General features: G+C 41.5%; 2 protein-coding genes across 8 annotated transcripts in view; one reads left to right on the forward strand and one right to left on the reverse strand.

The window, feature by feature from the left end:
* VEZT (vezatin, adherens junctions transmembrane protein) overlaps positions 1-5,267 on the reverse strand; it is a 100,930-nt gene extending 95,663 nt beyond the window's left edge. For 4 of the 6 annotated variants that reach the window (XR_012666424.1, XR_012666423.1, XM_075124275.1 and 1 more), the window contains exon 1: positions 5,148-5,267. Coding sequence is in view for 4 of the 6 variants with exons in the window: in XM_075124275.1 (XP_074980376.1) it covers positions 5,148-5,183 (36 nt within the window). In the remaining 2 variants the exon portion in view is untranslated. The other 2 variants (XM_048835554.2, XM_048835548.2) reach the window with 2 other exon arrangements.
* Positions 5,268-5,442: 175 nt separating this feature from the next.
* The window catches only part of FGD6 (FYVE, RhoGEF and PH domain containing 6), a 105,005-nt gene continuing 97,863 nt past the window's right edge, over positions 5,443-12,584 (forward strand). Inside the window, exon 1 of one of the 2 annotated variants that reach the window (XM_075124278.1) lies at positions 5,443-5,686. In XM_075124278.1, coding sequence (XP_074980379.1) covers positions 5,674-5,686 — 13 coding nt within the window. In that variant the 5' untranslated portion in view covers positions 5,443-5,673. The remainder of the gene's footprint in view (positions 5,687-12,584) is intronic. The other variant, XM_048835541.2, reaches the window with a different exon arrangement.

Consider the following 12,584-nt stretch of genomic DNA (forward strand, 5'->3'; position numbering starts at 1 on the left):
TAAATTCCAACTTTTAACCCACAGCTTTTTTAAGCTTTAGAGTTGTTCAAAGAAAAGTCGCACTTTAAAAAACAAAAAAAACAGGGTAAGTATTTTTCCACTCAGATGTTCCTAAAAATTTACCTTCAGAGATCACATATCAAAAATTTCAGTCTGAAAGCTGAAATTCTCAAAGTAATGAAATTTGTGCTAGAATAGAAATATAATGTAACTTTAAACAGAGCAGTTGCTGCCACTCATACTAAAATATTAAGCAGTGTTACTGAAATAGTGAAAAATCAGCAGATTCAATGACTAACTGGCAAAGAGTAATAAACCCAATTGCGGCAATCCTGTAAAATGACATAACTATTGGGTGCCTTCTGGGGTACCATCATATTCTACATACTTTATATTCCTATCATAAAATTATTATTTTTAAAACTTGAGTGCTGTGATACTATTTTTGAGACAAATCAAAAGTACAAGTTAACACCACCTTTTCATTGAACTTCCTGAAGGAAAAAGTTAGAGATGATAGCCTGGGAGAAATCAAGATTTGTGTATAAAGAAAAACAATGCTGTAGTACAACTGCAAGTAATCAATCTGATGCTCTTCATAAAAAACTTCAAACTGATAATTTTAAAATTGTTTCTTTTCCACCCTTTAATGTTTATTTACTTACTGCATTTTACACAGCACGAACCAGTAAGTTAAGGGACCATTTCTGGTTACTTTCTGGTCACTTAAATAAAAATGTTTTCAGCAATTAAAAAAATTATTCGTTTCTTCACAGAAAGAAGCCACAACATTTTAATTTTGTGCCTAAATGGTCTGAGAGCATTTAAAAAAACGCAAACCCCAAACGAAAAAAAAACAGACCCAAATTGGTGTAATGTGGTAACATGGATCTTATTATTTCTGTATTTCTTTGCAGTATTTCTTTGCAGCCAGATTTAGGAGGTGCTGGGTGATAAACTCTTTTGAAAAATTGACACATACTGAATTGTTCCTGTAAAGTGAGATTTAGAATGGCAAATTATTGTGTATTGTGTATGTGCTTTAATGTGTATCTCAATATAAACAAACCTGTACACATGCATTGTAACAAGAAATAGGACACACTTACATCAGAACTAAGGCTGCGATTCTGTCACGGAGGTCACAGAAGTCACAGATTCTGTGACTTTCTCAGCTCAGTGACTTCTGCAGCAGTTGGTGCTGGCTCAGGGATGCCCGAGGTGGGCAGCTCCTGGGCTAGCACCAGCAACAGTTTTGGTGTGTGGGAGGGGGCTCAGGGCTATGGGCAGGGGGTTAAGGGGTGTGGGGAGGGACGCTTAACTCAGGGTGAGGGCACGGTCTTGCAGCTCCTAGGCAGCGGAGGGGCGCTCTGCACTGCAGTTCCCGGCCAATGGGAGCTTCGGAAGCTGGCGCTTGTGCCCCTCCGCCGCCTATGAGCTGCATGGGCACAGAGCCGGGTAAGGAGCCCCTGCCAGCCCCGCCAACTCTCCCCCCACCAGCACCAGCAAGGGTCCCGGGCCACACACCAAAGCCTGGCACCCCTCCGCCCCAACCCAGCACCAGCGGTGGGTCCCAGGCCACCTCTCCCAGCACCTGTGGCATCCCCTGACACACACACCCCCGGAGCACCTGCAGCCCTCTGCCCAAATTTTAGTCACAGGTATTTTTAGTAAAAGTCAAGGATAGGTCATGGGATGTGAATTTTTGTTCACTGCCCGTGACTTTTACTAAAAATACCCGTGACTAAAACGTAGCCTTAATCAGAACACGTAAGTCAGTCCTATGTTTTTGTGAGGTTTGTAAAAATTTCCCAACATTAAGGAAAACTGAATCCAAATTACAAATTCATTTTAAAAAGCACCTGAATATCTAAGCCCAATTAACTACTCTAATGTTTCCAATTTTAGCATATAGATTCATTGACAGTACATAAGAATGCCAATGCTTCCGAAGGAATGAACACAACAGGGCAATTTTGAGTGATCCATCCCCTATCGTCCAGGTCCAGCTTCTGGAGCATGGGATTGCATCCCTCACCATCTTGGCTAATAGCCATTGATGGACCTATCCTCCAATAACTTATCTAATTATTTTATTAACAGTTATACTTTTGGCCTTCACAACATCGCCAGCCAATGAGTTCCATAGGTTGCCTGTGCTTTGTGTGAAGAACTACTTCCTTATGTTTGTTTTAAACCTACTCCCTATTAATTTCATCAGGTGACCCCTAATTCTTGTGTTATGTGAAAGAGTAAATAATTCCCTATTCACTTTCTCCATATCCTTTGTGATTTTATAGACCTTTATCATATCCCTCTTTAGTCATCTCTTTTCTAAGCTGAACAGTCGCAGCCTTTTCAATCTTTCCTCCTATGGAAACTGTTCCACCATCAACCTCAGCCTGGACCAGTCCACACAAGAGATCCACTTCCTGGACACTACGGTGCTAATAAGCGATGGTCACATAAACACCACCCTATTCCGGAAACCTACTGACCGCTATTCCTACCTCCATGCCTCCAGCTTTCACCCTGACCACACCACACGATCCATTGTCTACAGCCAAGCTCTACGATACAACCGCATTTGCTCCAACCCCTCAGACAGAGACAAACACCTACAAGATCTCTATCAAGCATTCTTACAACTACTATACCACCTGCTGAAGTGAAGAAACAGATTGATAGAGCCAGAAGAGTACCCAGAAGTCACCTACTACAGGACAGGCCCAACAAGGAAAATAACAGAATGCCACTAGCTGTCACCTTCAGCCCCCAACTAAAACCTCTCCAACACATCATAAAGGATCTACAACCTATCCTGAAGGACGACCCATCGCTCTCACAAATCTTGGGAGACAGGCCAGTTCTTGCCTACAGACAGCTCCCCAACCTGAAGCAAATACTCACCAGCAACCACACACCACACAACAGAACCACTAACCCAGGAACCTATCCTTGCAACAAAGCCCGTTGCCAACCGTGCCCACATATCTATTCAGGGGACACCATCACATCAGCCACACTATCAGAGGCTCGTTCACCTGCACATCTACCAATGTGATATATGCCATCATGTGCCAGCAATGCCCCTCTGCCATGTACATTGGTCAAACTGGACAGTCTCTACGTAAAAGAATAAATGGACACAAATCAGATGTCAAGAATTATAACATTCATAAACCAGTCGGAGAACACTTCAATCTCTCTGGTCACGCGATTACAGACATGAAAGTTGCGATATTACAACAGAAAAAAGTTCAAAACCAGAGTCCAGCGAGAGACTGCTGAATTGGAATTCATTTGCAAATTGGATACAATTAACTTAGGCTTGAATAGAGACTGGGAGTGGCTAAGTCATTATGCAAGGTAACCTATTTCCCCTTGTTTTTTCCTACCCCCATCGCCCAGACGTTCTTGTTAAACCCTGGATTTGTGCTGGAAATGGCCTACCTTGATTATCATACACATTGTAAGGAGAGTGATCACTTTAGATAAGCTATTACCAGCAGGAGAGTGGGGTGGGGGGAGAAAACCTTTTGAAGTGATAAACACCCATTTTTTCACGGTCTGTGTGTATAAAAACATCCTCACTGCATTTTCCACTTTTATGCATCAGATGAAGTGAGCTGTAGCTCACGAAAGCTTATGCTCAAATAAATTGGTTAGTCTCTAAGGTGCCACAAGTCCTCCTTTTCTTTTTGCGAATACAGACTAACACGGCTGCTACTCTGAAACCTGTTACAGAACAATGAACCCATTGCCAGTTGGCATTGAAGGGTTCTCAGCATCACAGAGCGAAATGTGTATGCTAGAATATTTAGCTATTGCTTTTGTCATTGAAATGCATCATATATGTTTAACCATTACTTTATAAATATATCAGGTCCACACTAGCTACTGTATCTTAACAGAACTAACATAATATGCAGCTATGTAAATGAAAAGTTTCTAGAGGCCAGACACAAGTTCCACAAATACTACAAAATGCAGAAGAGAAAGTAGCTTTCAGTAGGTGATGTAGATATTACATAGATATAGCATTTACATGGACACTTTTGTAAGAATTATGTTGATTTATAAATAGGATTTATTAGATACAGAGGAGGAGCTCCTGATCCTGCAATTCAGCAGTGCTCCACTGAATTCAACATACACATGTGCTTAGTTTTATTGTGTAGTCCCACTGAAGTCAAGCCTAAAGGATGGTATTGTTACTAACCTTACATATATGGTGGATAACAAGTACTTCCTACTTTTTGTAACTGCTGTTGGTGAAGAACTAAATTAATAGATTAGCCTGACCGCATACCAATGTGTTTAATTTTAAACAGTATTTTTGTACTTATTTTAAATTATTAAAATATAAAAAACGTACAGCATCAAACAAAAGTGGTCCTACACATAAGCTGCCCAACTTCATAGTTCAAAAGTGATACCATGTGCAGAAGTGATACCATGTGCAGAAGTGATACCATAAACTAAAGGATCTTGCTCTGCTTTCATCTGCTACAGTAGCTCCCAATCTTTTCCAACAACTGTACTACAGCAGTTTCCCAGACTAAGACCTCAGCTACAACAGCAAATTAATTGCATCTCCCATATGATTTTGCAATCTGAATTTATCTAATTAGGTATTTCTAAAACACCAGCCCCTATGGTAGGTGCACTGCTTGTTATCCAAACTGCATGGAGTTAAGGTTTTTCCAAATGCGAGCCTTACAGCTCAACTCCAGACATTAGGTCATACTGGGCCACTACAACTGCCCACTTCCCAAGTCAGTACCACACACAATGGAGCTCGAGCTGCTCCAGCAAACCCACCTCAGCATCATCCTTCGGCTGCACTACACCTGGTGCACTACAGCCAGAGGTGGTGCCAACCCCTGCCCACCTCCCATGCACCGACACAGAGCACTCCAGCCCGGCGTGCCCCGGTCTCACCCCACCCTGGGTCCCGCCATACCAACCCCTGCTCACCTCCCACGCACTGACCCGGGCGCTGCAGCCGGGCGAGGCCGGCCTGACCATCCCTGGACTGCCCGCCGGTGCCCGCTCGCAGCCCGCAGGCCCATCCCCAAGGGGCCGCCAGCGCAGCCGAAGCCCCGGGAGCCAGGGCCCGGCCCTCGGAGCCGCCTCGCACCCACCTCAAACACCACTTCTTCGTCAAACTCCGGTGTCATCCTTCGCCATGACACCCGCCCCGGGCACTGTGGGAAACCGAGTCCGATGAGCCCTCGGCGACGGCTCCCCACCCGGTCCAGCCCTCGGTCAGAGAAAACTACAACTCCCAGCAGGCATCGCGGGCGCCCGCTTCCGGGAAGGGAGGGGGCTCTAGGCTGGGCTGCGCTGATTGGCGGAGCCCGTCAGGTTCCCTGTGGCGTGGGGTGGGGCAGGCGAGAACTCGGCCTTTGGAACGTTGCCCGGTGATCCCGCGCTGGGGGCTCGTGGCCGCTAGGGCGCGCTGCTCAGCCCAGACCGCGGCGCAGGGCTGGGAAAGCGGCTGCTGCTCGGGGCTCAGTCGGAGAGGAGCTGCGGGACCTGATGGAGGAGCGGCCGGGGGGCGCCTTGCGGCAGTAGCACGGCGGCACAATGGGCTTGTCCTCTTCAGCTCCGCGGGGGGCTAGGGCTTAAGGGGCGAGGAGGAGGCAAGAGAGGCGCGTGGGTGGCACCATGAGCTCAGCCGGTAGGTGCTCAGGGAAGAGGGGAAAGTTTGGGGGGGGGGGGATTTGCTGGTGACTTTTCTCTCTGCTGCGGAGCGCTGCCTGCCCAGCCCCCGAGGCACAGCCGCGGGATGGGTCTCTGCCGTTCCTTAAAGGGCGCCCAGAGGCAAGGAAACCCCCTCCCCCCGCCCTGTTTCCCCTTTAGTAAGTGCAGCGAGGGGGGTCTGCGCGTTTCCCGAGAAGCCTTTCAGCGTGTCCTGGGCTGGTGGGTCTGTGCAGCCCGCGCCCCCAGGCTGCTGTTGGTTGGCGTCTCTCTCTGGGAAGTTACATTCCCCTCGCTGTGCGTGCGACTGACATAGTTGGGAAAGTTTCTTCTGGACTACGGTAGCCAATAGCGCGGCTCTTCTGCCCCTCGACGAGCTTGATTCTGCCTTTGCGCTCCCTGCCTGCTCCCTCCGGCTTGCAAACGCCTCCTTAGCGCGGAGGGAACCAGGACTGGGGATTTGTTCCGCTGAAAACGATTCCAAGGGACGGTTCTGTCCTCCCTGTTGCCCGAGAGGACAATGAGGCGTACAGAGGCAAGGCTGTGGGTGGAGATGCTGTTGCCAAGAGAAATCATTCTGTCTTCCTTTGGATTTTCATCTCCTTTGGATAAACCATGCCCTTGGTTCCTGTGGGTGGACCTCAATGAGATCTTGTCCCCATTAAAATGGTCGGACCTATCTTTTCCTTTTGTTGGAAGCCCTGGCTTGCACTGGAAGGAAGGGGAGAAAACTTGCGGCGAGGGGAGGGTGTTATAACAGCTGACCCTTTTTTGTTTGTTTGTTTCCCAACGGAGTGAATGGGGGAGTGTTTTTCCCTCTTTTTCTATTTTATTTTGGTGTCCAGCCTTTTAAAAACACTTTTGCAGTTGTCTTCTAATATTCTGTGGAAGGTTTCCTCTTCTTAGACAACTCACCTCCTAACTTTTTGTCATTGTTACACTTTAACAGTGAATTTTCTTTTGGTTCAAACCCGTTGTTTTTAAAACCGATACAGTGTCATTAGAGTCATGTGAGAAAATACTAGAGTCATGTGAGAAAATACTTCTCAGGTAGTGTTTTGTTTTTTCTGCTCTTTGACCTGTTTTTGCTATGATTCGACCCCTCGCTGTCAAAATTAGCCCTTTGATGTTTTGAGAGATAATCAGCAGAAAAAATGTAGATATTCTGCAGTATCTGTTTGACATCAGCAACAGGGCACAAGATGATCAAAATTAAAAAATAAACACTTATCCTTATTCTCCAGTTACATTGTAGTGACAATTTCATACTTCTCACTTCCTTCAAACTATATACCTCTGTAGTAGAACCCCCATACTTTGAAAAATATTAGTCTACAGAAGATCAACCATCTTTATTGGTCGTATTTATAGTGACATATAATAAAAGCATCTTGCTGAGCTCTGGTTATTGTCATTTGTCACCATTAAGAATACTGTGCTCCATGGCAAAATGTCTTTATAACCAGACTAGTTCACTGTAATTTATTTTATTTTTAAAGTGTAAACACACCACCACATTCTTAGATTCTTTTTTCTTGTGGCAAAGCAATTCTAAATATCTGTTCTTCACTCTAAAATAAATATTCATCTGTATGTTCTGTTATCACTTTGTATAACCTTAACACAGTTGCTAATGTTAATTGACATCTACAGTCAGTTTTACCTCAAGAACTTACCAGTCTTACCAGTATGATCACATATGCAGACATACACAGTGAGGAGCATTCATTACAAACACTTAGCTTGACCTAACCCACATTTGTGTTCTTTTGTTCTATTAAGTATTATTAATTTTATGGCTAAGAAAGATGCGAAGCAAATGCTTGGTTTAAAACAAGAAAGCTTCCTGTATTTTAGTGAGTTACTCAGGGTTTTTTTGGTTGTTTGGTCATATAAAGAAGCATTGTCAGTACTTTTGTTCGCCCATCTGTTAGATTAGCAGGCTTCCTTTCTTGTGCCTGCATGAACCAACATGCATGGGAGCTGTTTTTTCCATTGAATAAAATTGTGTATAAATTATGCTGATGAACTGCTTTATGGAACTTTTTGAAGGCATCAGTTAAATACAATGAAAACCTTAAACAACAAGATGTTTCCTGTGTGGGGGAAAAATGTGGTTCTACAGGATTTAATTTAATTCGTGTGTTTAAAATAAACAAAAAAACAAACAAAAAAGCACACGCACACTTAAACAAACAGTAACCAATGTATTGCACTTTTCAGTGTTGCACGAGACGAGCTCTAGCATATAGAACTGCTTAGCTAAACAAAGGCAATCTAATGGTCCTATAGTTAATCATGCCTATTTAAAAATAAAAAACTTATGAACACACATTTCTGCCCTATTTATTGTGTTCCCATTTTTTAATTACTTGTAATACATTGTTTGCCTAATAGATTTCTAAGTGACTCTATTTAGAGCTGGTGAATTAAGAAATAAAGCAGGAGAGTATGTATATTTAACCACTGACTAATGTGTTCAAGTTTCAGAGTAGCAACCGTGTTAGTCTGTATTCGCAAAAAGAAAAGGAGTATTAGTGGCACCTTAGAGACTAACCAATTTATTTATGCTCAGATAAATTTGTTAGTCTCTAAGGTGCCACAGGTACTCCTTTTCTTAATGTGTTCAAGTTACTTAGTAATATTTCTGGGACTAGAGTTCCTTACCTTGTATTTTTTTCTGAGAGTTAAACAGCTGGGCAAATAAAATAAAATAATTGTATTATGGAGTGCTCATGAGATCAGAGCTTGACTATTGAAGTAAAATTCAATATAGTACTAAGATCCAGAATCCCAGATTGTTTGGCATTGGGAAGCTATTATTCCAAGAGTTTTAGAGATTTGTGACTTTCATGAAGCTGTGCATCAGTGCAGGACCTATCTGCATAGGTCCAAGACTGAGGCTTATAGTTTGTTGTTTAGGAGTCGTATTTCTGAGGGCCCGAAGGCAGATAAAACACACAACAGGAAAGGGAAGATACAGTGTGGGGAATTACTGGTAAGGAGAAGGTAGGAAGGATTCCTGGAAAACTAGTTTTATGGAGGAATTTGGAGGAGGAGAAGTGTGAGGGTGGGGGGGGGATCTGTCTTGGCAAGCACAGGGGGGCTGAGACACAAGGGAGCATGTTGAAAGGTGTGTGGGCTAAAAAAAAGCACTAATGTGAAAGGATTAAGGGGAGTGAAATGGGAGTAGGAGAAACAATATCAGTGTATGTAGGACAAGATTATAAAGGCCTTGGTAGTGAAGATGGGGAGCTTTAACTTGTGGTAACAGACAGGAAATCAACAAAGAGACTTGCGTGTGGGAGGTAGTATTTTTTTTATGTACATTTTTATTTTTTACATAATTTTACACTTAATCCCATAAGTATTAAAATAATGTAAATTGTAAATTTAGCTGTCATTCTAGTCAGTGAGCCTATACTGTTTAAAACTACAGGGCATCATTCAGCTGTTAACAAGCAGTGTTTCCCATTAAACAGTGCTGTGAAGCATATAGAAAATTTGAAATATCAAGATGTCGCCCATTCTTGGTTCAATTTAATGTAAAGAATTTGAGTGTTTCCCTTGGGTATCATTTTAATGCATCTTCAGAATGAAGTAGTTTGATAGAGAACCCATCCGTATTGATTCTTGTCACTTCTTAATTCTGCCAGGAATAGATTGAAACACCTAGGAAATGCAGGAATAAGTGTCTCTGTGTGTGGACTTCTTCCCTCTGAATGAGGCACTGTATTGTCGGAGGATCTGTGTTTTGGAGGTGGTTCCAACCACTAATAGTCGTTATAGATCTGACTTTGTGTGTGTGTGCGCGCAAGAGTGGAAATGTGAACTCTGACCACCGGTCCGAATTTCAACTCACATTCTGCCTTTTGAAATACTCAATGCATGTTCAGTTTGCTACTGTACAGGGGTGCTGGAACAATTTTTATAGTGGGGGTGCTGAGAGCCATTGAACCAAACTGTAAACCCTGTATATAATGGAAACCTCACTACAAGCCAGAGGGTGCTGCAGCATCCCCCGCACCTCTAGTTCCAGCACCTATGCTACTGTATTCTTTTTTGTTTCCAGTACTAAATTGTTTTGGCGTAGTGTTATATGCCATTGAATTTAACTCCAGAGTTGGTTGTATTTCAGTGATGGGTGAAGTGACCCATATATGGTTATCTATTAATTTGTTTATAAAATATTGTGTTTAGTCAGTATTAAAAGAGGCTTTTAAATGATTATTGAAAATTAGTTAAAAACAATAATTTCCTTATTGCAGTGATCACACTAAAAATGCTTAAATGTGAATATGCATGTATTTTTTATAGGAGAGGGAAGACACAAGTTGGAAGTTGAGATTTGGTTTAATCATGGCAGTGAAAGAGTAGGTGGTTTATTTATTAGCACAGAAACTACCTGCGGCGGCGGAATTGCAGTAGAAAGAAAACCAACATGACTTTTCCTATCAAACTTTATTACTTTTAAGGGCTGAAAACATGAGGCCTACAGGATTTAGTGTCCTTTTAACCTTAAAACATGTCAAATCACATTATATTTACTCAGCTTTATCTCAACAAAATCTGACTCAAAGAGCTTGTTAGGTTCTTTAGTCATTTCTCTTATATTCACTTTAAAGTTATCCCAACTTTCCTGTTTTCCTTCAGCAGATCACTAAACAAACTGAAGTTTTTAATTAATGTTTTCCTTTTGGAATTTGTTTAGCTTATTTTATAAAAATCCAGCTGCTAGACAACTAATTTCTTTCGTTGCATTTTAAAAGCTACATATGTTATCTTCCGGGATGTTATGACTCACTTCCTATTTTGTTTAGTTTATAACATTTGGACACCTGAAAAATCACAGTCTCTATGTAAGTATAAAACAAAACATGGAGAAAAAACCACTACTGTTTCAGGCTTGGGGGAAAGTAGAAATTAGATCATGTACATAGAACTCTTCTTTTGAATTTTTATTTTAATTTCGCACTTAATTTTCTGTAGGTACAAAATTGATGCTGAAGGTTTATTGGCATAAGTGATTTAAGATATTACTCAGGCTACAATGGCCTTTGTCATTAAAATCACTAGATGGCTTTTAAAATAATTTGGAATCTATGTGGTGACCTAAGTATAATATTAACCTCCATCATAGCCTCTGAGTGCCTCCTAAGTATATATAAATAGAAATAGCAATAATAATTTCTCTTCCTACCTACCTTATAGGAGCTGGAGTATTTCATAGTGAGGTTGTTATTTTATGCTAAATTCTTCCACCCCGGTCATGAAGAGTAGTACATTACTCCAAGAATAGTGCCTAGGGGTTTCAGTAAGTCCACTTGTGGAGTAAAATTCTGTTCTACATAACTAAGGGTGATACAATTGCATTGTTACATAGGCAATTGAAGAACTTCTCTTGAATAAACTAAAGAGATTAAGCTTCTTAAGTCTCTAACTGTAAGGCATCTTTTCCAGATCTCAGATTGTTTTTGTAGCTCTTTTCTGAACCCTTTCCAATTTTTCACCATCCTTTTTTAAAATCTAGACTCTAGAGCGGGATGTGGTGTTCTGCTAACAGTCTGTCTAATGCTCTATGAGGAGGTAATCCCAGCCCCCTACTCCTGCTTGGTATTCTCCTACTTATATATTTGAAGACTGTTTGCCCTCTTAGCTGCAGCATTGCACTGGAAGCTCAAGTACAATTGGTTGTCGATCAAAGCCTCCAAGTCCTTTTCAGAGTCACTGCTTTCCAGGATAAAGTACCCCATTTTACAAGTGTGAACTAGATGTATGTCCTTGCATTTGGTGGTGTTAAAAAGTATGCTCTTCAAATGAGACCACCTTACCAAGCAATCTATTTGTTAAATATCTTTTAAATTTTTATTGATGCCTTCACCTTCCCTCTTAACCATGATTTTTTTAACCAAAGAAGCTTTCTTGCATAACTGTGGCATATTTAAACAATATCCAGTTATCATTCACATTTTTCTGTTCACATATTTCTTCCAAATTTATTTTTCTCAGAATTATTCTCAGATTTGAGAAATTGACTGCATCAAATATATATGATTTGGTTTATATTCTGTTTGCACATGACAAATGAAATTAGATTGTGATCACTTGCACTTGGACAACTGTCAGTTTTCAGTAATTGATTAATTTATCTTTATTCGTCAGAAAGACATCTAATAGAATTAGAATTACCCTGAGTATTTATTGCATTAGAAAGTTATCAGTAATTTTTGGAAATTCCAAAGTTGTTTACCACTGGCAACATGAGATCTTCAGCGTGCGTCCCCCAGATGGGAAAATTGGATTATCATTGTGAATTTCATTCTACATGTTATAGATAAATTTTAAGGAGCTGCTTGTTCTGTTCCCTTGTCTGAGTTGGTGGTTTATAGCAGACCCTCCATCCATACCCAGTCTTGTGATTTATCAGTTAGCACATTGATCCACAAACATTCCTGGTGATGTTCTTTTCAATTGTCAGTAACTCTGAAACAGATAATGATATCTTTAATGTAGAGTTAAAACTCACCTGTCCTCTTCTGCCAATTCTTTCCAAAGCAAGGTGTATCAGTGACTTTAACATTCTAGTCATGTGAATCATCCCACCAGGTTTCAGAAAAGCCAAACGTATCAAACTTCTTTTAATAAATGAATATTTCTAACACTACTTTTTTTGTTTATTATCCAGGATTCTAGCATTGTTACCTAGGCAACTGAAGAATTTCTTTTCTTTACCTTAATACTTTGGTTCTTTACATTGTGCTACCTTGAGTTCGAGTTTGATGTTTAAGCATATGTACTGTGTTTACCACCTTAGCATCCTCTCCTGTTGATGCTAGTTGAAAGCCCTCCATGCTACATTAGCTAGTCTGCTACCCAGA

This window comes from Caretta caretta, chromosome 1 (assembly GCF_965140235.1).
Source record: "Caretta caretta isolate rCarCar2 chromosome 1, rCarCar1.hap1, whole genome shotgun sequence".
Classification (NCBI taxonomy): domain Eukaryota; kingdom Metazoa; phylum Chordata; order Testudines; family Cheloniidae; genus Caretta; species Caretta caretta.